Here is a 27,272-nt window from a genome sequence, read left to right as displayed (position 1 = left end):
ACGGAAATCCTATTCACGGCACCAAAACTGCCTCGCGCAGGCAGTCAGCGGCAGCTGCAGCCTGAGCACAGCTGAGGTCAACCTTCAATGATGCAACCCCGAGAGACGTCATTATTACTACGCTACTGATGACGTCTTACATAACAATACAATACGACTCCATTGGCAATAATAGCCTGCATGTTTATGTATCGGGAGCTCTGTCCTTGGTATGATTATATTCTATTATGAATATGGTTGTTCGACAGACTCCCCTTCGCAAAACAAACATCCACCATTAAATCCACAAGCTTATACAAACAATTCAATGATTGAATCATTTGGAGGCAATATAATAACAAATCAGTGTATTATTCCCATTATGAAGATGGTGAGTATGTGCCATGTATCCCGTACCATTCTTGTCTCGCAGACAGTAGCGGTAGCGACAACTTGCATGTCCTAAGCACAAATGAGGTAACCCCCCGACAGACGTCATTTTTTGTTTTGTTTGTCTAACGCCCAGTCGACCACGAAGGGCCATATCAGGGCGGTGCTGCTTTGACATTTAACGTGCGCCACACACAAGACAGAAGTCGCAGCACAGGCTTCATGTCTCACCCAGTCACATTATTCTGACACCGGACCAACCAGTCCTAGCACTAACCCCATAATGCCAGACGCCAGGCGGAGCAGCCACTAGATTGCCAATTTTAAAGTCTTAGGTATGACCCGGCCGGGGTTCGAACCCACGACCTCCCGCTCACTGGGCGGACGCCTTACCACTAGGCCAACCGTGTTGCGGTACAGACGTCATTAATAATATGCCGCTGATAATGATGTATTGCGTACCGATATAATACGACTCTATGGCCAGGACATTTAGGAGAATGCAGTACGGGATAATCAGGAAATAGCATTGGAAAAAAGTGTATGTTCATCTCTCTCTCTCTCTCTTTCTCTCTCTCTCTCAAACAGGTAAGACATGACAACAGGCTATGCAGGACTGTACAAACAAGCACACAATAACAACACAAGCGCATCTGACAAACACTTAACCAATCACCACCTACCAATAGTAAGATCCCTCGGCGTGACAATGATATCATTCTTTCCATTCTCCTGACTCGGGACTTTTGTTCTCATCATGACATTTTGGAGAACGGTGTAAATTGCATTACACAGAACAAACGGACAATACGAACACTGACGTGGAAACTACCGTGTCGGGAAAGGGATGGAAACTGTAAATCATCCCTATGGTCGGTACATCGTTAAACGTTTCATGTTTTCGAAACTATGTGTACACCGATTTCCCTTCCCCTCCTTCCCCATTGCAAGGGGCCGATGGCCTAGCAATTAAACTTTCGTATTCGTATTCGTATTCTCTCTCAAACAGGTAAGACATGACAACAGGCTATGCAGGACTGTACAAACAAGCACACAATAACAACACAAGCGCATCTGACAAACACTTAACCAATCACCACCTACCAATAGTAAGATCCCTCGGCGTGACGATGATATCATTCTTTCCATTCTCCTGGCGAGGAATCAGGGGAAAGGTAGGCGAGTTGGTGATGGTCTGGTTATTGTTGTTGCTATCATTGCTGCTGCTGTGGGTGTTGTAGCTGCGATGGGTGGGGGTGGGGGGTCCGGGGCCCTGCCCCTGGCTGTCGTAGTCGTTGTCGTCGGAGCCAGAACCGCCCCCTTCCCGGTCCTGGCCCTGAAACATCTCGGGACTGGTGGTCCCCGTGGAGCTCGCGCTGGCGCCGTCCCCGCCATTGTGGTGAGGTGGCCGCCCCTCCTCGTCAAAGTCCGCGATCAGCTGTAAGGTCAAGGGGAGGCATTCAGTCATTCATTGCATACTTCCATCTATAACAGGTAACATACATATTATCTCATAGCAGGAAATTCGGGTCGCTTTTTCCCAGTGGAAAGCAAGCAGCAACAAGAGTCGCGCCACCCAGGTGTGTGCGTATTTAGGAGGTGTCAGCCACATGCACTCCTGGCAGAAGGACCGAGATCTTTAACGAGCAAAATGTTTGGGGCATGGATATCGTCTGTGAGTCATCACACAAACTTGACCTGTGTCAGACCGCTCTACAAGGTTTGAGATCACAGCCTGTGGTTATTTCGTTATTCTCTTTAAGTAGGTGCTGGTGACAACTAGGCGCTGTATCCATCCGAACTCAATGACGAGAGCCTGCATGCTTTTGTCATTCAACCCTGCCGTGCGTTTGTGTGTGTGTGTGTGTGTGTGTGTGTGCGTGTGTGTGTGTGTGTGTGGGGGGGTGAATGTGGAGGCAGTGGTTGGGTGGAGGAATCATGTGAGGTTTGAAACCAGCTTTAAGTACTGTGCAGTATCATGCCAATTAATCAGTCCACGTGTAGTTGGTATAATATGAGTGCAATTGTTTGTTTGGGACGATGGGGCTGTGTACATTGAGACATGATACTAATCCGCCTAAAGGTGAAATGAACTGGATTGGTGTTAACCTTCCCCTTTAAAAGTCCCACGCTGGCTGCACGTAAACTCACAGATGAGAATGTATTGGTAAAATTAATAAAGGACAAACAAACTTGCGAACGAACGGCTGAATGGCCGACAAATAGAATAATTCGTGTGCAAAACATTGCGCGCGCACACACACACACACACACACACACAACTATCATCACACACCCACACTCTTGCAAGTTCTGCAGTATAACCACTCTTGGCAGTATCCCACGCCAATTAAAGCCAGAGCCACTGCCTGATAATGGGCAGAGAGGTGGGGTTCAGAACAAAGTGAGGACTGACCGAAGTGTGACAGTCGTCCTCTGATGAGCACCAGAGCCCATTGTTAATCACGAGTCCAGGCTCCCCGGGCACACTGGCTGTTGGCACAAGCCATCTCTCCTACAAGTCTGTGTGTGGGAGTGCGTGAGAGAGCTGAGTCACTCAGTAAATGCTGGGCTTTGTTTCAGCTGTGTATTAACCAGGGATGATTTTACTGGACCTGACCATCTTTTAATCAAAGACGATGAATGATTTGACTAAATTTCAATTTCATTCTCTCTTGATCAAAGGGCTAAGCAGTAAGCGTATACGTTGGGCGTAATTTTGGAGGCAAACATGGCACGTACTTGGTTGTTGTTTTTATTTGAATTTTCTTCTTCTTACAATGTGGACGATGGAGAGGCAATTGTGCTTTACAAATTTAAAAATCGACTTCGCTAATACTAATAGCCCGTCGTCACCTTTGACATTCCCATAATCTGGTCATCAAGGTGGTGTTGCAGCTCTGTTCATGTTACCAACTAAGAATGACTTCGCTGGACTTAGTTATCACTTTCTTTCTTTCTTTATTTGGTGTTTAACGTCGTTTTCAACCACGAAGGTTATATCGCGACGAGGGAAAGGGGGGGAGATGGGATAGGGGAAAGGGGGGAGATGGGATAGAGCCACTTGTTAAGTGTTTCTTGTTCACAAAAGCACTAATCAAAAAATTGCTCCAGGGGCTTGCAACGTAGTACAATACATGACCCCACTGGGAGAATGCAAGTTTCCAGTACAAAGGACTTAACATTTCTTACATACTGCTTGACTAAAATCTTTACAAACATTGACCATATTCTATACAAGAACCACTTAACAAGGGTAAAAGGAGAAACAGAATCCGTTAGTCGCCTCTTACGACATGCGGGGTGCAGAGAAATAAGGATGTGGAAAAGAAGACTTTTGGTAAGTGAAATAAAGGTGATGGATCCAATCAGGTAGAAATAAGACAACAAGAAAAGAATTGGAAAACTGCAGGGAATAGTAGGGAGAGTTTTCTTGGAAGGAAATATAGGTGAAAGGACTGGTAAGGCAGAAATAAGACAAAAGAAGAGAAGTAAAGGGGTGGGGTAGCTCTGTTTAAACGCTCCCGCCGTGTGAAGGCGACCCCATGGGAGCTTAGTTATCACTAGATCAAAGGATAACCGGAGATAAGTATGAGTATGACATAAACATCATCTTCGCCCAGACAGACATCCCCACAAGAGATACATTATCACACACCAAGACAACGGAAGACAGCTTAACTAATCAGTTCAGGAAATTACATGTTCCGCATCGTCGAGATCTTTTGATCTTCAGCTTTAGTTAAGGTACAGTCCTTCTCGTTTTGTTTAAGCCATCATGCGGATCACCACATATCTTTCATCAGGGCTTTCGCGTGTGATAAGAACATATTTCCACACACACACACACACACACACACACACACACACACACACACACACACACACACACACACACACACACATTCACTTAATCAACTGACCTGTTCCCTGTCGTCACAGACATCGTTGAGCTGGTCGTCAGGGTCAAGGATGCCCCCGCCACTGATGGTCTTCAGGTTGAGCACGTCCACCCAGTGACTTCCAGCCTGCAACACGTGTGAGATAAGATACGATAAGGTACTTTTAATGGTATGAGCAATTGCTGTTTTTTACATTTAGTCAAGTTTTGACTAAATGTTTTGACGTAGAGGGGGGAATCGAGACGAGGGTCGTGGTGTATGTGCGTGTGTGTGTCTGTCTGTGTGTGTGTGTGTGTAGAGCGATTCAGACTAAACTACTGGACCGATCTTTATGAAATTTGACATGAGAGTTCCTGGGTATGAAATCCCCGAACGTTTTTTTCATTTTTTTGATAAATGTCTTTGATGACGTCATATCCGGCTTTTCGTGAAAGTTGAGGCGGCACTGTCACGCTCTCATTTTTCAACCAAATTGGTTGAAATTTTGGTCAAGTAATCTTCGACGAAGCCCGGACGTCGGTATTGCATTTCAGCGTGGTGGCTTAAAAATTAATTAATGACTTTGGTCATTAAAAATCTGAAAATTGTAAAAAAAATGTTTTTTATAAAACGATCCAAATTTACGTTTATCTTATTCTCCATCATTTGCTAATTCCAAAAACATATAAATATGTTATATTCGGATTAAAAACAAGCTCTGAAAATTAAATATATAAAAATTATTATCAAAATTAAATTTTCCAAATCAATTTAAAAACACTTTCATCTTATTCGTTGTCGGTTCCTGATTCCAAAAACATATAGATATGATATGTTTGGATTAAAAACACGCTCAGAAAGTTAAAACGAAGAGAGGTACAGAAAAGCGTGCTATCCTTCCCAGCGCAACTACTACCCCGCTCTTCTTGTCAATTTCACTGCCTATGCCGTGAGCGGTGGACTGACGATGCTACGAGTATACGGTCTTGCTGCGTTGCATTGCGTTCAGTTTCATTCTGTGAGTTCGACAGCTACTTGACTAAATGTTATATTTTCGCCTTACGCGACTTGTTTTCTATTTCTTTTCCCTCAATTAGCCCTCTCTTATGAGGGGAAAACAACATCAGAACACAAAACAAACACAACAATTCTTTCTTTATTTGGTGTTTAACGTCGTTTTCAACGACGAAGGTTATATCGCGACGGGGAAAGGGGGGAGATGGGATAGACTCATAGAGCCACTTGTCAATTGTTTCTTGTTCACAAAAGCACTAATCAAAAATTTGCTCCAGGGGCTTGCAACGTAGTGCAATGTATTACCTTACTGGGAGAATGCACGTTTCCAGTACAAAGGACTTAACATTTCTTACATATTGCTTGACTAAAATCTTTAAAAAAAAATTGACTATAATTCTATACAAGAAACACTTAACAAGGGTAAAAAGAGAAACAGAATCCGTTAGTCGCCTCTTACGACATGCTGGGGAGCATCGGATAAATTCTTCCCCCTAACCCGCGGGGGGTAAACACAACAATCCAACAGTTACAATTAACTCAGTTACAAGTGACAACTTTTTCCCGGTACAATGAAAGCGGCTTAACCATTCTTTTAAGACCCCAAGATTATATGTGACCCTCCATCACGAAATGAGTCGCATGTCACCTCGCGCGGTTCTGCGCTGGGCTAAATATTTTATAAGTCCGGGGAGTGTCTGGTAACAGTGTGAGGGTCACCTTAGTCACAGGCTTATAACTCAAACAGTTTTCGCTCTTTTCTAAAACGGGTTTCACCACTGGATAGAGCATAAAAAAAACCTCTTTAGAAAAATGTAATAATATGAAAATCATGCAAAGGTGACATGCGACTCATACCGTCGTGGAGGGTCACATATTCTCTCCCGTTTCAAGACCTTGCTCTTTCAGATTGTCTGTATATAAGGCCCCCCCCAAAAATAGTCTGTTTACGGTAACCCGACCGACCCTATTTTTTTCGCGCGACCCTAGACTTTTTTTTTGGCATTTGGGAAAAAAAAGAAGAAAAAAAAGCAAAATAACGTAAAAATATGGTTTTTTGGAGAAAAAAAAAGAAAAAAAAATCCCGACCTACCGACCCTATTTTTTTGGCCTATGTTACCGTAAACAGACCTCTTTTTTTTTTGGCCTAATGTCCATGAATTTACATGTATCTCCATTTCAAGACTTTGATCTTTTCAGGTCTGATTTCCTCAGATTTCTGGCTGTCTCGGGTGAGGGTGAAGGAGTACTGTACTGTGTGGTGTTCTCAGGGTGTTATCCCTTTGTTTCAGACGGTGAGACCCAGCTTTATTACATATGATACGGTACCGAATTTTGATTTTTGGTAGACTTAGGCTCTCCACTCACGACAATACTGTATAATCTTCAACACTGTTTGTACACGCTGTAACACACTGAGGCAGGATAACATTTCAACGCTACACAATAACAGGGCATAAGCAGACAGATACTCCCATCGTACATGTATGACAAAAACTGCAGCACATAAAAAGCTCATCCTTGTCATGTAATACCTAAAACATGCACACATGAACAGTAAATTGAAACCTTGCCGATGATTCATTATCAATTAATGTTGCGCAAGCAGCGAGAGACTACACCCAGTAAAAGTATACCATATAATGTTCTGACATGATGCGTTTAAAAGCTGACCCTCTTTCGATGGATGGGGATCCCACCCCATTCAGATTACCTGATTCTGAGCCATCCTTGAACGCCTCGAATTCTATAACTTGTGGAACAGGGTGGGGTGCTTCGTAATGCTAAAAAGCTCTTGATTCTGTTCTCTAAAAAAAAAAAAAAAAAAAAAAAAAAAAAAAAAAAAAAAAAAAACCGAAGCAACTTTTTTTACTCTCAGACGCAAAACACACACACACACACACACACACACACACACACACACACACACACACACACACACAAATGCCTTCAATAATACTAAAGCTAAATCAATTATTAAATACATAAATTGGAACTGTGAACAAGCGTATTGCAAGTCGAAAAAAACACACACACACACAGAGAGCGGCAGAAAACGGATGAGACATCCTTTCCTGCACAGCTGCTCCGCACGTCAAAACATTTCAAACGTTTTCACCTGTTCGGATATGACTCGCAAAGCGTTATTGTTGTCAAACTGTCCTTTTGCTACGCCAACCGGCTGCAGAGTCCTTGAAAGCTATCAACACTGTGATCTGACAATCGGGTCGACAGATTACAAGCACAACAGGCAGTATTTTTTCAAAACCAACCTCCGTCAACAGCTAGTGCTAACAGCCCACTACGACTCACACAAAGGGGTCTGTCAACTGCATTTGTTAAAAAAATACAGTGTATATCTCCCGCCCCCCCCCCCCCTCCCATCCCCCTCTCTCCCTCTTATAAGTTATATTAGGTCTGTATTTGTTTTTGGACAGTTGGAAAGACATGCCACGTTGTGTTTTCCTAAACTCGCTCTCTCTCTCTCTCTCTCTCTCTCTCTCTCTCTCTCTCTCTCTCTCTCTCTCCAACGCGCCACTTCAAAATAAAGATTCAAGCGTTCGTTTCACCCTGCATGCAGATGTGAATGGTTAAAGGCATACTAACGCACTCCCGTGTTTACAAAGTGTAGTTTGCCCACAATCGATGTCAAACGCACCATAAGACCATATAATGACGATACGTCACCATGCGCGGACCATAATACATGCATTACAGCTTGTTCTAGCCTCTGAAAAAGTGAGGATGTCAACAAAGCCGCGGTGTTCTCTCCCTTGCATCAACGTTACATGTGTTGCCAAATCTATAAATAGGACGATCCAGATCAAAATGAAAATTCAAATATCTCAACATTTAAGGGGTCCTAGACCACAATATTTTGCAGGGAACTTAATTTAGTCTGTCTCCAGCTGTTGGTAAAGCAATTAGCGTGTATAGTCATCGAGTACATATGGCTTTAAACTTTAGAAGCTTCGTTATCAAACTGCCATTATGCTACTCCAACCATCAACGTCATTGAGAGCAATCGACACTGTGATCTGATAATGGGGGTCACCAAATTACTCACACAGCAGGCAACTGACACACTTCCAAACACAATCTGTCAACAAGTGCTAACAAGTAACAGCAACCTACAACTGCCTCGTATGAGTCTTGTCAACAGCTTTTTGAAAATTATATTAAAAGCCTTTCATACTAAAATATGTGTGTGTGTGTGTGTGTGTGTGTGTGTGTGTGTGTGTGTGTGTGTGTGTGTGTGTGTGTGTGTGTAGATGCGCTTGCTTGCTTGCTTGTATGCTTACGTATTTGTATACACATTTGTTACAAGGAATAATTGGAAGACAAGATGCATCCCTTAAACAATCTATCCTTATAAAAGAAGATCCCTAGTTCAACCCCCCCACCCACCAAATCATTTTGTTTTCTTCAAATCAGCACGGCTACAAAGGGATCTGACAGGTTTACAATTAAGTTAAGTTCAGTAGTGACCAACAGCAAATCAATCGTCAGTCTGAACAGGACATTCTTTGTACACGGCCGATTCAGACACGCTGACAAATTAGTGGAAAATTAGTTTCATCAGTTCATCCATCACTGCCTATGCGCAAAATCCTGCCAAGCGGTAAGCAAGTACAAATGCAATGTCGAAGATACCTTCTTCCTGTGAACGAGTATATTGTAAACTCGCAATATAGAGTCTGTTTCAAAAGTTTGCACTGACTTCCACACCTCTAAATAAGAATAAAGACATCTGGTGATAGTACTGACTTAGTTCCATACCACTAAATGAGAATACTAATTAGTCACCAGTAAACAATAATCAACTGAAAACTCCAAACAAAAAAAAAGTTCAGACATTTCCTGAAAACACTTACCATCTGCGCAAAACAACTCCCATTTTTCAACAAAAGAATTCACCGAGTGATGTAACCCAACAATCCAGCTGTTTAGAAATCCCAATCAAGACACACTTGCTTCATTTTCAGATGACTTCACGCACACACCTGAGCTTCACACGCGACATTTAAAGAACACAGGAGACACAATGGATAAAGTTGGACTGTTTTTCCACTAGTCTGTGTTTTTCCACTTCTCTGTATAGTTTGGAGACAGCTGTAAACAGCTAATGCACATGGAGATGTCAGCAAACAACAATCGAAAAAGAAGAAAAGTGAAAGTGATCCTATGGAGATGTAACCCGATCCTATGTCAAGATCTGGTTGGACCAGTGACACATAAAGCTGTTATGGAGCTATGGGCCGAGACTGAGAGAGAGCCAACACCTGAAGAGACATCGTAAAACTGGATTTGTGTTGCTTGTAAGAAGAAACCACAACCTCAAACCACAACTGTGCGTCTCACTTTACTAGTTCTTTACAGCCGACTGTTTGTGTGTGTGTGTCTTACTTAATGAGTTCTTTATTGCAGATTATAATCGAGTCTTATCTGGACTTTAAGAACTAAAGTCTAGACACGCACACATACACCGTGTCATTAACATCACACCACAACGACTGTGCAAGGAAGTTTGGCACTATTCGATGAGAGCTGAGCTAGTGTCGACACACAGAGCATATGATATCAGTATCACACAGGGGTAGTGCAATGGTACCTGCGATGCGTGACCCCTCCTATGACTGGACACCTCGCATGAAAGGACACCAGTTGTCCTTTTGTCTCTTATCTTTACCAAATTATACCTGTCATGACGGGCCACCTGCAATGCTGGGACAGTTTAAAGCAGGCCTCAAAGATGTCCTTTCGTCGCAGGCTATACCGTACAATGGTACCTGCGATGTGAAGCCCCTACGATGAAAGGACACCTTTGGTGAAAGGATGCCTGTTGTCCCTTTCCGTTCTGTCTCATATCTTTGCCAAAATATATCTGTCATAACAGGCCACCTACAAAGCAAGGATACTTTGTGCTGATCCCGATGGTGTACTTTCACCGCAGGTACCACTGAGGTGTGAAAGTTGAACACTGTGTGTTGAACCCGGTGAAAATGATAACGTTAAATGAAGGTATCGCGGGGCAGAGAGCCAAGGCCAGAGGTTAAATAAATTACTGATAATGCACAGACTTATTATGTGGATATAAATAGGCTACACAAAGCATGCGACAGAAGCTAATTTACATACAAGCTTCAAAGTTCAAAGCAATCTACTGGGTCAGGGCTGAAATACAGTTTTTTTGTCATGTGATCCCTCAAACTCGACGCAAAAACCTCCTGTTTTTGACCGTTCGTTCGATCGACCGCTGCATTAGTAGGAACGGCATAACACAAGAAATACGCAAGCCAGCTAAACGAAACAACCTATTCTGTAGATAATTGAGTTGACTTTCTCCTCGTGTGTGATAGTTGCCAAGTTGTGCCCATTATGCCTTTTCCTAGACTTTCAATTCGTACCAATCTACTATACGTTTTGGTCTGGTCGATTTTGGGGGTACCCATATATTTGAGTGGCGCTCAAATGATCCCTATCATATAAATCTTTGATCCAAAAAGTGTGCCAGATAGTCAAGTGGAGTGCCTTGAATTGCATGGAAAGTTTGAATGAAACGACTAGGGAATAATTATCAATGTTTAAGTTGGGGTGCGAAATTTGTCGCAATATTTTTGTGCGAAGTTTATATCAACAGCTTTCGTAAAAAGGTTAACTAATTCGCATGTCTTTGATTACTGCTCTGGGGAAGTCAGTTCATTTTTACATTTAGTCAAGCTTTGACTAAATGTTTTAACATCGAGGGGGAATCGAAACGAGGGTCGTGGTGTATGTGTGTATGTGTGTGTGTGCGTGTGTGCGTGCGTGTGTGCGTGCGTGTAGAGCGATTCAGACCAAACTACAGGACCGATCTTTATGAAATTTGACATGAGAGTTCCTGGGTATGATATCCCCGAACGTGTTTTTCCTTTTTTTGATAAATGTCTTTGATGACGTCATATCCGGCTTTTCGTGAAAGTTGAGGCGGCACTGTCACGCTCTCATTTTTCAACCAAATTGGTTGAAATTTTGGTCAAGTAGTCTTCGACAAAGCCCGGACTTCGGTATTGCATTTCAGCTTGGTGGCTTAAAAATTAATTAATGACTTTGGTCATTAAAAATCTGAAAATTGTAAAAATAAATATGTTTTTTCTAAAACGATCCAAATTTACGTTCATCTTATTCTCCATCATTTGCTGATTCCAAAAACATATAAATATGTTATATTCGGATTAAAAACAAGCTCTGAAAATTAAATATATAAAAATTATTATCAAAATTAAATTTTTGAAATCAATTTAAAAACACTTTCATCTTATTCCTTGTCGGTTCCTGATTCCAAAAACATATAGATATGATATGTTTGGATTAAAAACACGCTCAGAAAGTTAAAACAAAGAGAGGTACAGAAAAGCGTGCTATCCTTCTCAGCGCAAGTACTACCCCGCTCTTCCTGTCAATTTCACTGCCTTTGCCGTGCGCGGTGGACTGACGATGCTACGAGTATACGGTCTTGCTGCGTTGCATTGCGTTCAGTTTCATTCTGTGAGTTCGACAGCTACTTGACTAAATGTTGTATTTTCGCCTTACGCGACTTGTTAATGTCTTCACTGTTTCGTTTTGCAGCACCATCTGTGGAACAGTAACACACACACACCTTAGTCTTGCGGAAGCTATCCCGACGCACCGGGAGTCTGGCTTACTTCATCTTGTAGTACATGTATACATTTTTCACCAACTTATATTCTTCTTCTTCGTCGTTCGCTCAGACCAACTTATATTATATTGATCATCTTTGCAAAACGACACCAAGCGACCAACGGATGTTAACCAACTTGTTCAGCTTCCTGTTATTGCTTTCTAAACGAGAGTCGATGATCTATGCTATAGCAACCTAACCCACCCCCCATCCCCCCCCCCCTTCCCCACCCACCCCTCCGCCTTAACACACACACAGCTTGAGAATGCTACTCGTCTCTGTCTCGAAGCTTGTGAATTATCACTGAATGTAACTAACGCCTAAGATATATATCATACCACATACGTAATGTGTCTAGAGTTACATACCTGTAAGTTTTCATCTGCTCATTGGCCACAAAACGAGACTTCTCGTACTTCTGTCTCTTACTGGAGATATGTACATATTTGGGCGCGCTTCAGACTGAGGTCTTTTTGTTTGTGTGTGTGTGTGTGTGTGTGTGTGTGTGAGTGTGTGTGTGTGTGTGTGTGTGTGTGTGTGTGTGTGTGTGAGTGTGTGTGTGTGTGTGTGTGTGTGTGTGTGTGTGTGTGTGTGAGTGTGTGTGTGTGTGTGAGTGTGTGTGTGTGTGAAAAGGCCGGCCGAAAAGTCACGTCTAACTTCCTACACAACACACACCCCTGCAAACAAAAAACCCGATCACGCAGGGTATCTTTCTATGCCTAATTCCACGTGGAAAAGTCTTGTGTATAAGCACACACTTGTTACCTGAGACTTATTGTTTAAAAAGAAAACAAGAACTACAACAACAACAAAAAGCCCACACCCACAGGGACTAATTAAGACCCTCATTAGAAAGTGCATACGGCGAGCATGCTCCATGTCCGTTTTTGCGAAACAAACGCAACAAAGCAACAGATGGAAGTAATTCACCTTATGCACACCATCAGTAGATATGTGAGCCCGAGCCATGATTAATGACCCAGAGAGAGAATTACATGCACAGAGAATGTTACGCAGTGCGTGACTACGCATACTGAAGGGCATCTCAGGACATGTGCGTCCTTCCGTGTCAAACAGCAAACAAGGAAAGACCACTGACGTGCGTGCAATGCCTTCAAATACAACAGTGCTCACACACACAATTAATACTACGCTATAAGGAAAATCCTTATGAACCTCAAAAATGTTACAAGTTGAATAGCACGATTAACCCGTTGACATGCAACGCTGCCAAGATTATTATATAATCCAATCCCTGACAAATAAAACAAGAAAACAAGGGGGAAAATAAGCTTAAATGAAAATATGACGTACGTATTAGCTGTAAACGGAGATTCGAGCTGCAAGGGTTTGTGCGTGCGTGTTATCCCTTGACTCCTCGAGGAGAAGAGGGCTTCCGTGTGTGTGTGTGAGTGTGTGAGTGTATGTGTGCGTGCGTGATTTCTTCCCTTGACAACTGGTGATGGTGAGATGTTGAGGTCAGACTTAAAACGGTAGACCTAGTGGAGGGTCGAATCGATCGTGACCGTAGCGCTTACTTAGCCCAGTTCACAGAAACTGCGATGTACACCTTTCGCCGCTGTGTCTTTGTCCAAACATCAGTCGCGCGCAAGACGAAGTACGTTTGTTGAAAAAAAAGAAGTACACAAGAAATGGCTGGAGAATAAAACTAATTTGAGCATGTCTGGCGCCTATGGTGAATCTGGCGTTGGTGCGTGTGATGTGAGGGTCCCCCTGTAATTAGCCGTCTGACACGGGGCAGGCACGGCACGACTCAACGTCTGAAGGCAGCTTTGCACTTGCTCCTAGACCCTTCTTAGGGCCAAGTTATACATGCGCAGAGTCAGCAGCACAGACGACGCACTGCAGATTATTGATGCCGCGGTAGGGATTATGACGAGCAATTGGCCTATTTTCTTTTCATGCAGCGTGTAGCGGGCTGTAATTTATAGTTCGAAAAAGGATCACTGCAAAATTGCACTTGAATTCACACAGATTTATGAATACATAAGAGAGAGAGAGAGAGAGAGAGAGAGAGAGAGAGAGAGAGAGAGAGAGGAGAGAGAGAGAGAGAGAGAGAAGGGGGGGGGGGGGGGTGGGCGCGGGAAGGCGGACAGCCAACCACACACACGTTGACTGAATATTACCAACCCCTACCCCCCCCCCCCCCCCCCCACCCCCTCCAAATCGTAGTATTCAGTAAAACCGCATACATTCATTCAGCGCAGTCGCTTTTTGTTTTTATGACCCGGAACTACACCAGCTGATCAATATGACCGACGGAAAGAGAAGGGAGGAGAAGAGTGGGGTGGTGATCGGTGATGATGGCGGTGTCTGCAACACTTAATAATTCATACATGCCTCAAAGCCTGTCAGGGCATTCTCCTGTGTGAATAGTAAACATCTGTTACACAACCCAGTGTTTGTTCCGGCAAGCTCATTCACCTGTTTTCCTTCCTTTCTCTTCCTTGTACCTGCGCTAGCTGCATACAGTCATGTGCTTGACTGGAGGACAACAAACCCTGGGACCCTACTCCTATTACACGCCTCCACCCCCCCCCCCCCCCACATACACACACACGAATCACCAAGCTGAAGACAAAGCGTCATTATAGTGGTGGCCAGTCAAAGGTCCCCTGACTCCATCCCCGTCGCCCGCTCTTATCAGTGAGAGATGGGAACAATGTCTGATCGGGTGTCACTTAGTGTTGCTGTACCCTCTGAACGCTAGCTTGATGTCCGTGATTCGGACGAAAACTACAGGCTAGCTTTCTATTACCGGTCATTCTGACACGGATAATCTCCCGCCAACAGAAATTGTCCCTGAATAAGTCCAACATTACTGTTCCATGCACATCACCGGGGTGTATTGCCTCATTTTATGCCGATGGTCGACATAATTTACAATAACAATACTTTTCGCAAACAGCATAAATGGAATATATTAGGCTAATGGCCATAAATGGATGCGGAAATGTCATTTGTGAATGACGACATTTACAGACTGAGACTGTTTACAATACGGTTTATTGGGGAAACACACTTTCTCGGTTAGTGGTAAGAATTTCATCGTCTGTGTCTACCATACGAGTAATTATTGCTAACAATCTAGCTGACTAAATTTTCTGTTCGTCGCGCGCACGCAAGTTGAGGATGCACTTGAGCTGATCTGAAGAAAGCATAAACTACATTACAACCACCAACTAATATGGGGACTTCTGGTTTGACAGTAAAAACCTCAATCCACAACGACTATAGACGGAGTATAGTATAAAACGGACTGTACTGTCCAAACACCTGGAGGGTAAAGATCCAACACCAGAGGTGATTCTTAACACCCAATGTCATATTAACCTAATCGTATCTCGGTTATTGGCCTTACTTTCAAAGTTGGCTGTTGACCTTACTCTAAAAGCTTTAAAAAGTTAATTCAACCTGTTGTAATCATTAAACACTTTCCCATAGCGTGTGCAGTCGCCATAGCAACAGCCATGCACGCCATCTGGACCATTCCGGGCGTGCAGGTATACAAGCTGATTTCCCCCTGCAGGCCATGATAAAAGCAGCCAGAGAATATTAGGCTGGGAACTCCCAAGTGTTTACTTGATCGGACAATAATTGTGTTTGAGTTGGCCAAACCAGGAAGATGTACTGCGCGTTGGAAAGTCTAATAGGATTATAGACCAAGCACCTGTGTTAGCTTTACTGCTCAGTGATAAAGTCAGTTAGGTAGGGGCTGGTGAATCCCCTATCTTCTGCTTAAAGCCAGCGCCGCCCCCCCCCCCCCCCCCCATAATCTCGGATTTGGAAGCTCTTACTTATGTCTTAAACTTGTTTGATTTAGTTCTTTGTCTATTCTAGGAATAGAGCTGCCTTAGTTTACAAATGTAAAAACTAATATTGCATGTTTTCCACAACAGTGTGTGTGTGTGTGTGTGTGCGTGTGCGTGTGTATGTGCGTGCCCACAAGCACCCGCATTAAAGAGGCATTTTATCATAATTTAACTAGACAGATTCATGTTTTGTGCCCAGTGATTTCAGACTTCAGTCTGTCAATTAATGAAAAAGACATTGCAGGTTTTACTATTAGGCAAAAAAAAAAAAATTGTCTGTTTAGGGTAACATGACCAAAAAAAGTAGGGTCGGTAGGTAGGTAGGGTTTTTTTTTTTTTTTTTTTTTTTGGTAAATGCCGCTATGTTGGCTGAACATTCACTTCTTATATTTGATGAATACATGTTTCAAAACTAACGTATAAATAAAACAGAGAGAAAGGGAGAGAAAGAAACGCCAAATGTCTCTTTTTAGCATTTTTACCTCTTTTTTTTTTTTTTTTTTTTTGAAATCAAAAAAAAGTTTTTGGGTCGGCGCCAAATCGATAGGGTCGGTCGGGTTACCCTAAACAGACAATTTTTTTTGTTGGCCTTATTACAATACTATGCAAGTAATGAGGTCTTTCAATTTTTGTTTCTTTGTTGTGTCCTTAAGTACTTGAAAAAGCATTCACTTGCTCTTACCAAGAAACTTGTTTTTCAAACTTGCAAGTGCAAGAGGCCTGTTTTAAGTTTGTTTAAAAAAACATTCCATCATTGTACCTTGGCAAAACATGCATTTCAGACCCACCTGACTACTCGGACATGCATGTCTCATCTTTCTAAAAATGTAAGCTACATTACAGCATCCAGCAAACTGCCCAAATAAAAACACTTTTATCGCATTCAAGCCCTCAAATGTTGCAGCTTTCGATTTGAATCCAAAACGTAGTGAAAGCTCTTGCTCTTTGAAAATACTGATTGCCCTGCAGTCCGAGAACCCCTCTTTCAACTTAATGACACTGGATTTTCTGACTTTCGGTTTCAAACAAAAATCTGTAAAATTACCCTTACTGGCCTTGGTTTAAGACCCCGAACCGTTTTTAGACCCAATCTTTAGGTTTTAAAAAGGGGATTCCACCCGTTCATGTGCGAGTAAGAAAGTGATTGATTATGTGTGTTTGTGCGTGAGTGCGACTAAGATACTAAGAGAGAGAGAGAGAGAGAGAGAGAGAGAGAGAGAGAGAGAGAGAGAGAGAGAGAGAGAGAGAGAGAGAGAGAGAGAGAGAGAGAGAGAGAGAGAGAGAGAGAGAGAGAGAGAGAGAGAGAGAGAGAGAGAGAGAGAGAGAGAGAGAGAATTGAATTGAATTGAATTGAATTGAAATTTATTTTACGAGGGTGACAGAATAAGCAATGTATACATGCTTCTTTTCATCCGGCCCTCGCCCATTGAGGGGTAACAAACAAGAAGAAATAAAAGATAAGTTTAACAATAGTACAAATGACATATTTACCATAATTAACATGTCAAGCAACCAATAAGACATTTTAAGATGCATTAGGATTCTTTAGCAATGCTTGAAAATTATATATAACAGGGAAATATGTGTTTGTATAAAAAAAATCCTTCATGAATTATATATAATCATGTTTTTCAATATAATCAGAGAGTACAGTTATATTTTGCCAGCTGCTTGATAATAGTTTTTATAAGTTTTGTAAAAGAAACAGCATGTAATATTCCTTGAATGATGTTTCATGAATTCGTAATTTAATTATATTTGGAATGGCGTTCCACATAATTGCTCCAGAATATGATAGACTCGACTTGTACAGGTCAATTCTTGGAGTTGGTGTAATTAATTTGTTACATTTTCTACAATGATTTATTTTGAAATTTGAGGCAATGAGTGTAGGGGCATTCCCTGACATAATTCTATGCATCATCACACCTTTGTTATATGCAAATCTATCTTTGATAGGAAGAATTTGCAATCGTTTATAATCAGTCATGGAAAGAGATGTATTTTTTAAAATAATTAATTTAACAGCTCTTCTATGTAAACTGCCCAAGTGTTTCAAAGTATTTGCACTTGCAGAGTCCCACACTGTGGACGCATAGTCAATAGCTGACTGAATATGTGCCTGAAAAAACAGTTTTCTTGTGCAAAGGTCTAGAAAGTGTTTGATTTTTGATAACTGAAATATTTTTTTGGATGTGTTTTTACAAAGTGTATCTACATGTTTTGACCAAGACAGGTTATTGTCAATAGTTATTCCCAAGACTTTATGGCTATCAACTTCGGTAACATCTTGATTTCGTATTAGCAATGTCGGAGAGAGAGAGAGACATACACCGACGCACATATATCATTCTCAGAAATGGTGGTCCAGTGAGAGTGAGTAGGGGTGACACATTTGAAATCATGAAAAAGTAAATTAAAATTATTTCTACCACGACTTTTTTCATCTGAATCTATTCCTGAGACATTAAAGCATTGTTGTACGTCAATAAAAATGGTTTCTATACGTTGGTGTTGTTTTTGTGTGCTTTTCAATTGCGAAGTTCGGCCGTTTCCGGATCGCCGAAGCGTTACACGACTTTCGTGATCAACAATATGTTCAGTCTCATGGCTAAATCCAAACATGCAAACACCAACAAATTACTGCAATCGATAGTCAGGAGTTCAGTCTTGGACGTACGTAGAAACACATCTTTGCAAAAACTCACGCTGAATTTGAAGTTACGGGCTTCGAACAAAAAATTATGAATGTTGTAACGCATCGTATCCCGACTCGACGCGCGAACATCGGACAGCAATGTGCTCCATAACTTTGCCACATCACGGCTATTTTTAGCTCTTTGGCGCACAGGAAGTTCGAACAAGAAAATAGTCCTTTGAATCACAGCCAAATATTCACAGAAAACACAGAATCATATCATTTGCTGAAACTCATGGCGTCGTTTCCCGACCTACGTTACGACTGAAGATAGTTTTTACTTAATTGTCGAGCCTGCAAAGCTTTGTCACAAACTTACACACCGCGGATGGCGACAATGTAGTGTCGGAAGGATATCGAGTGCAAACAGTCTCTCAAAGCGCGAAGTTTCGCGGAACAAAGCAGCCAAGAAGTTTTTGTATCCTCTGATTGTCGATGTTCGACATTCATCAAGTACTTAAAATGGGTAATCTGAACGCAACAGGAACTTTCAACAAATACAGCAAACTCTGACGAATTGTGTTTTGTGTAGTTATTTTGGGTCAGACGGGTTTTGCCGGCAGGAAAGGCCAAACAGTGCAGATTCATGTCTGTCGCACAGGAACCACCGAAAGTGGTTCAAGCATTTCGTTTCTGTGTTACGACATTCACCTTAGTCAGTTCCAAATGTCATTTTTTTACCAATATTAGTTGAAGTCCTTACCTTTCATAACTAGAATGTGTTGGGTAGAACACAAAAATACTGCAGAACTGATAAAAAATGCACAAAGGATTGAAGGCTTAGGTGGTTTAAAGTTGGAATTTGGTTTCCATATTACAACATTCATCACGTAAATACAACACTTTAAAACGTCTCTTATTCAGCAACCAATTACTCTTTTTGACTAATTTTTGCATTATTATGTATAGCAAACAATAGACTTCATAGTAAAAACAATTATTTTGTATTTCTTGACACTTTATTTTTTACATTGTATACATGTAACACTTTGGACCACCATTTCTGAGAATGACCCACACAGAGTGAAGGCAGAGCATACTACTACTGTACTAGCAAATCTTATTGAAACCTAAGTACATACTTTGAACAAGACCCATGGCATTTCCAAAAACACCCATCCACCAGACTTGTCTTCAATTTTAACCTGAACACTTCACAAACCACTTACAGCTACTGAAGTGTGTAATGCTGCAGCATGCAGTTAATAAGTAACTAAAACGTTCATGTAAAACCTGAGACAGTCTTACCTAAAGTTAGTCTTACTAAACCTTGAAAATCGCGTGTAAATTAATGATAGTTGATACATGTACACTGCGCTCTTTAGTGTCAATATCACCACTGTGCATTATAATTTATACGTCTGACGCTGTAGATTACCTGGCTGTTTGACTAGACAGTTCCTTGAGGATACTTGACAGCTGTATTTGATAAAGTGTTGTCAAATGTGGTCATTGAGTGGTTTTCCTCTTCAGAATGAATCATGTTTTGAATCTGAGAAGAGCTCTACAAAAGTACAATACAGTACCTCTATATTCACAGCAATTATTACTTGGAAACTTCTCATGGCTCAACAAACATGTATGACTCACTGAAGAATGCATTCAGATTCCTGAGCTCAAGCAATACTAATACATGTATGGAAGTTATTCAGGTTTTTATACTAAATCAAATGTTTTCAAACTGTCAGCTTTTAACTTTAAAGCTCCAGTCTGTCTCACGAAAAAAGCAGAATAAAAAAACAAGAAAGGTAAGTTGTTGAAAAGTTGTTATTGACAAAATTACATTACACTTACAGTCACAAATATGTCGACCCAACGGTCTTTTAAGTGAACAGACAAACAAACATCACAATAAACTTATCTGGATGGATCTCAGTTTTCGTCCACTAGCCAGGAAGCCGAGCGGGTGGATTCACGAAAAAAAGCAGTTTTAACCTTACGGAACACACTTGCAATAGCATTTAATGACAAAGTCCGTTTGAATGGCTATTTAGCTTGCGTAAACCACACACTAGATTTCGTGGTTTATTTTACCCGTGAGCCATCGTGGACCTGTGTCACTTTCCTTTTTTACACACTTTCGTCGTCAGTTTGTTATTTCAATGCGACTCGCTGTATCTGTAATAGCACGTTATTGTGTACCTCTGAATCGAAAATGCAACAAACGACTACGAGTCACACGAACTGATCAGCAGTGGTTGGCTTCAAAGAAGCAAGCGACATGCAGAAAAATCGTCTGCTTTGGGAAACACAACCTTGTGTGACCTGCTTTCGGGCTCCCTTTTTTCAAATTTTCAAAACTTCAAATAGTAGTGATCTTTCTTGATGAAAAAAGAAATCTTTTATGATTTAAGAATTTTTGTGTTACAACTTACAAGCTGTCAATTTATTATCTAGATTCTAAAAGTTAGTTCCAGCGCCAAAACGAGGCGTCCGATTGGTGTAGTAGACAATCCGGCTGGCCACGCAAAAATAAATTCTGTGCAAAATGCTCGCTCTTTACGGAGGGCACCTAGGATGTTCTCAATCGATGAGTGTTTAACCGAAAGGGTGTTTGTACTGTGTGAAAAAGCCTGACAGTATCTGTGACCAGAAACGAATGGTTTACGTGAAGCCGAGTGTGCCATTAAGTTGACTCATATCATATGACACACATCCTGTTGTACCAAATTTAACTTTGAAATGTGACACTTTTCAGTGGAGCAGTCATGAATCATATTTTGAATGCACACAAACTCTTGTGAGAAATGGAGCCTGATTTAAGTAAAGTAAAAAAGAATTAAATGAATAACTTGTCTCTTCCAGCTCACTGAACTATGATCATTTTGGCACTGACTAGCCTATCCTTTAACTACTTAGTCAGCACTAATGCCTGCCAGAGTCTCTGTCAAACAGACTTTCCTCACTCAACTAATGGAAACCAGAACGAAACAAGCATCATCAACAGACTACTTCTTCTTCTTCTGCATTCGTGGGCTGAAACTCCCAAGTACACTCGTGTTTTTGCACGAGTGGATTTTTACGTGTATGACCGTTTTTACCCCGCCATTCAGGCAGCATGTATACGCCGATTTCGGGGGAGGCATGCTGGGTATTTTCGTGTTTCTATAACCCACCGAACTCTGACAGGGATTACAGGATCTTTTCCAAGCGCACTTGGTCTTGTGCTTGCGTGTACATTTAAGTCACTAGCAGATAAGTTGACCTGGGAGATAGGAAAAATCTCTACTCTTAACCCACCAGGCGGCAGCGACCGGGATTCGAACTCACGACCTCCTGATTATGAGGCCGAAGTCTTACCACTACGCCCGTCTTTCCTCACTCAAATAATGAAAACCAGAACAAAACAAGCATCATCAACAGACTAGAAGTTGGATGAATCATAAACGACACGCAAGAAGCAAATGTGTGCAATGCCATATCATTTCTTACCTCAGCTACATTAACGACAACAAAAAACAGCAGGTTTCAATTACATGGCAGACTGCAAGCTGAGCTCAGGATCTCAGATTACACACATAATGGTCACAGTTGGCGGATGACACACGTCTTAGTCTTACATCAGTACATATATGTATTAACTATTATACACACATCAAATTCAGCCACACACACAAAGTACATTATAATTATAAAACATCAAAGATTAATAAAAAACAACTAAAAAACCCACAAATGAAATGTTTGACACTTGATTTGGAACAACTGATTGTACACATTGTAACTTCTTAGTTAGTCCCCTAGCTCTGGGGACCCACTGCCGATCTACAGAAGACTGCGGACTTCTTGGCAGCCACCGAACTGAGGATTTAACGGCCATAACATCGAACACAGAAGAAGAAGAAAGTCCCCTGCATCATGGGACATAAAATCTCACAAAATATTTCCTTGTACATGTATACGATTAACTGATCAACCTTATTTGTTTTCTCCCGAACCCTAGCAGTTAGAATAACAATGAAAAGTAATTTTTGAGGAAATTTGATTTTACAGGCTTTGCAAGTTAAATTACTCTTCTCTAACATCAGGGGTGACAGTTTGCGTGATTTCTGTCCAATAAAAACAAAACACGTCTGTCTAAATGTTAAATAAACTTCAATCATTAAATATTAGGAACCGACCTACCGACCCGTATTTGTTTGGCCTTGTCATCACAAACAAAAATATCATTGTTTTGGGCTTAATCAAATTAATAACTGTGCACGTCCATGATACTGAGTAACAGTTACAAAATCAGTGAGTGACTAACTTTGCTTAAAACCAAAATTTAAAGAACACTCATCAAATTTATAGTTATACCCCAAAAGAGCCCCACGCTTTACCTCAAAGTCTAATATAATCATTTGAACTCTCGTGTTTGTATTTGTTTTTAAATTTAACTGTCACACGCAGAGGAATGCAATATTACAGAATTAGTGTGAAAAACGTGCTCATGCGGCACACCTTTCTGGCCTGGGAGGTCAGCGTTATGCGTCACTGAGGCTAGGCTCATCTGGGGTTAATATTTACACATTTTTTGTCACATCGCTGAAAATGTTACCTGGGTACAACAAAAACTATTGACTGTACTCTGTAGTGCTTAACCCTTTTAATACAAGATAGTAATAAGTACTAATCGTCCTCAACAACTTTTATTCTTAGACACTATGCAAAAGTTGATTGGATTTAAAAAAAAAAATTTAAAACGTCCTCTGCTGGTCACCCGGACAGACTAAACATCTGATGCTGAAAAACTGACAACAAATTATCCAGAAAAGAAAACCATTTGACCCGAGGATCAAACCCGAGTTCAGACATGGAAAAACGGGGATGCATGAAAAAGTCTGAAAGTGAACTATGAATCACAGCCATAGTAGAAATTCTGGGCATGAACCATACAATTGCTCTGAAATGTAGCACTGGGGTTCAAAGTCTGATTACAGCCAAAAGTCTGAAGATTATCATGTGTGCAAGTTACTGGATTACAAGTCAAACATTAGAACCCTAAGCTGCATCCTCCATGGCTTCGAAAAGGAACGGTTCTATTTTCCCCCCACAGAACGCTTGCACTGTCCATTGCTGCAGCGGGTGATGCCAGAGTATTGATCTGTTGTCATGCTCTGCATGTTGCCTGAGTTGCCCCTAACGCTGACAGACCTTCAACTGCAGAGCAGCGCACGGTTCTGCCACCACTTCAGGAATGGACATTTGTTGTCAGCTTTGTTCCCTAAAAACGGCCTGGTTTAATACACAGAAATGTACTAGAAACAAAAAAGACGTCAGCCCCACCCTGTTCTGTTAATGATTTCCCGAAACACAGTGTTTTATGCACAGGACAACTCCACTAGTGAGGCGTAAGAGATGTTCTTGGGTTGGGTTTGGGTAAAAAGCCAAGCCTTTCTTTCAATTAAAGTTTAAATCTTTTCAGCGTCTACCCAGCCCCAGCAAATTACACGACAGAAGGGGGAGCAGGGAGTGCGGGTAGGGTGCAGGAAGCACAACTGACACTTCACATCGCACCTGTCAACTGGCGAAATTCCTCTGGACAGGGCGAACTAAAATGGCGGCGGCCATTTCTCCACACACGGTTTCGATGCCATTTTACTCGATAACACACCCATTTTCATTTAAACATGAGACACTAACGACACATAGTGACTGGTTTACCTTCCCCGTCGCTTTCCTGTAGCGGTGAATTGCCTTGGTGATAAGTTCCCGTACGAGTATTTCCCCATCTCCACAGGGAACGATGACACGAACACTGTCAAAACACACTATCACCTTCATTGGGTGGCAAATAGCTGGGCACACACGACTGGTACAAACAACAAGACTCAAACACTGGGATCAGAAGGGACTACTCCACGTTCCCAGCTAATCCCTCACATGTTGTCATCGTTGGTAAACAGTAAGAGCTTCGACAGCAGACGACATGGCTTCCCGATCCAGAGCCAGTACGCCATTCCAGTGCAGTTACAACGACACAACAGACCACACGCGCACGCGCCTGTTTTTAGTTCCAAGGCGCTGCCTCAAAGCATCTTTCTGATTTCGATCCAGCTCCGTCGCTGTGGCCAGTTGCGGAAGCAGCGTTCTGTCATGTTCTGAAAAGTTTTCCAGTGCAAACCACTTTCACAGTCACTTCCTCATTCTGCGTTTCCTCTCACACAACAAAAACATCACACTGCTGTAAGACCGCGCTTGTTTGAAACCTAGATCGCGATTTACATCACGGTTATCGTGTTTCTAGGGGATCACAGCTTGCTGTAATTATGCTGATCGGGTTGATCGAAAAGAAGATGACTTCACCGCTACATTTGACGGCCGACAAGTGGAAGAAGAAGGAACAGATGTTCCTGAAGATGAAGCGATCTATCCCGAGTGAGAACCTGACCTTGATTTTAGGGGTTGGTTGAAAGTGACGGTCGGCGACGGTCGGCAACGGTCGGCGACGGTTGGCGACGGTCGGCAACGGTCGGCAACGGTCGGCGACGGTCGGCAACTACAAACTTAGGAGAGGGGGTCAAATGGGGAAAACAACACCGAGAAGAGAGAGGGAGAGAGAGAGAGGCTTAGGAGAAGGTGTCAGGTGAGGGAGAAGAAAGAGAGAGATTCAGGGGGCTTAGGAGAGGGGGTCAAATGGGGAAAACAACAGAGAGAGAGAGAGAGGGAGAGAGAGAGAGAGAGTGTTTACAAACACATACTGTGGGATTCAATGTAACACGCAAAATCTTTATTCGCTAAACAAAATCTAAGTTCAACGTTTGTTAATTCATCAATCGTACAGATCTTAACAATAAGCTACCGGTATGGGAAAAAACATTCCTGTCATTTTAGGTCAACTAATCTTAATTATCTAAGGCTAAATAGGGCTTGGCCAGATGTAAGCCTAAGTATCTAGTTTAATTTTATGGTCATTCTGTGAAATGGGGCCGAGGATGATCGCCGGTGACTCGTTGCTTCTTCGACGAAGGAGTTATGTGTACCCAACATGCTTTGGATTTTTTTTTTGTCAGTGTTATAGTTATATTTATATATTATCAATACTTACGACAACGTTCTACCCTTAGCAAAGTTCCCGTAAATCAGCCAGCTGCTCATCCAAAAACAAGATGATGGAGGGGGAAAATTTTATGGTTCTTCCTCACGGTTCGAGGGTGACTATTCATTTCCAAGTTTCATCCTTTTTGCGGTGGCTGTCCTCTCTGCTCTTTTTCGTTTCCTCTGGCCGGGTTTCTTTCCTTTTGTTGGTGTTCCAGTGACGTGGAAGCATGATGAGCTGCTCTGAACAGAACCAGGGGGCCTGACAGATTGTCTGAGAGTCGCAATGTGCTTTCTTTTCTGTACTTCTGTCATGGCAACCCATAAGTTTCCTTGCAGCAGTTTGTGCGTATTGTGTGGAGCCAGTTGAAACTCTCCACGGCCAATGATGGCGCGTGCTATTTCCACTTGTTGAGCTTTGGCCAATGTTCTCAGCTTATTGATCAGGTCAGGAAGCTCTCTCGGTTTCCACTCAACCATGTGCTTCAGCGTATGGTTAAGCGACTCAGCATTATTGTTGGTCCAATGCGTGTCTTGTAGTTGGCCATTCCAGTGGAGCTTCAGGACATGGTCATGGATCTGCTGCGCTATCCTGTTGAGATAGCGTGTGTCTTGTTCAGGCCACATCGTTGTCAGGTTTTCCAATCTGACATCAAATGTGACCTCGTCCGATGAGTTTGATAGCCCTTCTGCTCCAAAGAGTTGGTGAATCAGTAAGTTCCTCTGTCTGGAAGCAACGCCAACTTTGTCTTTCAAGTGTCTGGCAACATTTTTCTTCAGATGGAGTGTGCACAATGCCAGGCTGGAGTTTGGAAAAGCACACTGAATTGCTCTTGTAATTGACTTTTCGTCATCAGACCCAAACACCATCGGTTTTGTCGGGAAATGCCCAATCTTTGCCGCTAGGATGGAAAAAAAATGCTCTGGTCGTGATGCTCAACACCATGAACATCATCCCCATCACCACCATCGTCATGCACACAGGCAGATAGACATAATGAGAGAGAGGAAGGGTAAGAGAGAGAGAGAGAGAGAGAGAGAGAGAGAGAGAGAGAGAGAGAGAGAGAGAGAGAGAGAGAGAGAGAGAGAGAGAGAGAGAGAGAGAGACAATGCTTAAATGACGAACAAACCGATCAATTAGTCGCCTTAAACAGTACAAAGGTTAACAACAACCGTACGTGGAAACCGGAAATTGTAGTTTTAATTTTTTTTTTTTACTTTCTTTTCTTCCAAATATGTATCGCTATAAACCCAGAAAAATAAGTCAAAAACTGCTTTGTGAAATCCAAGAGAGGTTGCCAATGACGCCGGCAACATTATGGCTACATTGAGTATGCATGGGTGTAAAATCCATTCTCTATATACTAAACCCAACCGAGAGAAAAGAGGCTGGGGAGGAGGGGGGAGGGAGGGCCACCTTCTCCACAGAAGCGGCCAGGCATTACTGATTGTCGACAGATAGATAGAGAGAGAGACTGAGAGAGAGAGAGAGAGAGAGAGAGAGAGAGAGAGAGAGAGAGAGAGAGAGAGAGAGAGAGAGGTATGATACTGACTTCACATTCGATACTACTCAGATTTTCAGTGTCGTCGCAGCAGATGCCACATGGCCACGTCTGTTTCCTTCGAGGCATTATCATGGAGTGTTACAGAATGTAGCCAAGTAAAGACCAATGCCGGGTATGTCATTAACTCGGGTATACAATAGAGTGAACTGTTTTATTGACTCATACTGTTTTATTATGCGCTTGTGAACAGACGCTCACTCAAAAGAAAAA

The 27,272-nt window shown here is 42.1% G+C and overlaps 1 protein-coding gene across 4 annotated transcripts in view; it reads right to left on the bottom strand.

Moving 5' to 3' along the window:
- LOC138982916 (partitioning defective 3 homolog) overlaps positions 1–24,855 on the bottom strand; it is an 83,402-nt gene extending 58,547 nt beyond the window's left edge. For all 4 annotated transcript variants that reach the window (XM_070356310.1, XM_070356313.1, XM_070356312.1 and 1 more), the window contains exons 1-3: positions 24,124–24,855; positions 4,293–4,397; positions 1,474–1,807 (exon numbers count right to left, since the gene is read on the bottom strand). In XM_070356310.1, coding sequence (XP_070212411.1) covers positions 1,474–1,807; positions 4,293–4,397; positions 24,124–24,243 — 559 coding nt within the window. In that variant the 5' untranslated portion in view covers positions 24,244–24,855. The remainder of the gene's footprint in view (positions 1–1,473; positions 1,808–4,292; positions 4,398–24,123) is intronic.
- Positions 24,856–27,272: the final 2,417 nt, after the last annotated feature.

This window comes from Littorina saxatilis, linkage group LG12, assembly GCF_037325665.1.
Source record: "Littorina saxatilis isolate snail1 linkage group LG12, US_GU_Lsax_2.0, whole genome shotgun sequence".
Lineage (NCBI taxonomy): Eukaryota > Metazoa > Mollusca > Gastropoda > Littorinimorpha > Littorinidae > Littorina > Littorina saxatilis.
This window is presented reverse-complemented; position numbering and strand designations above follow the sequence as displayed.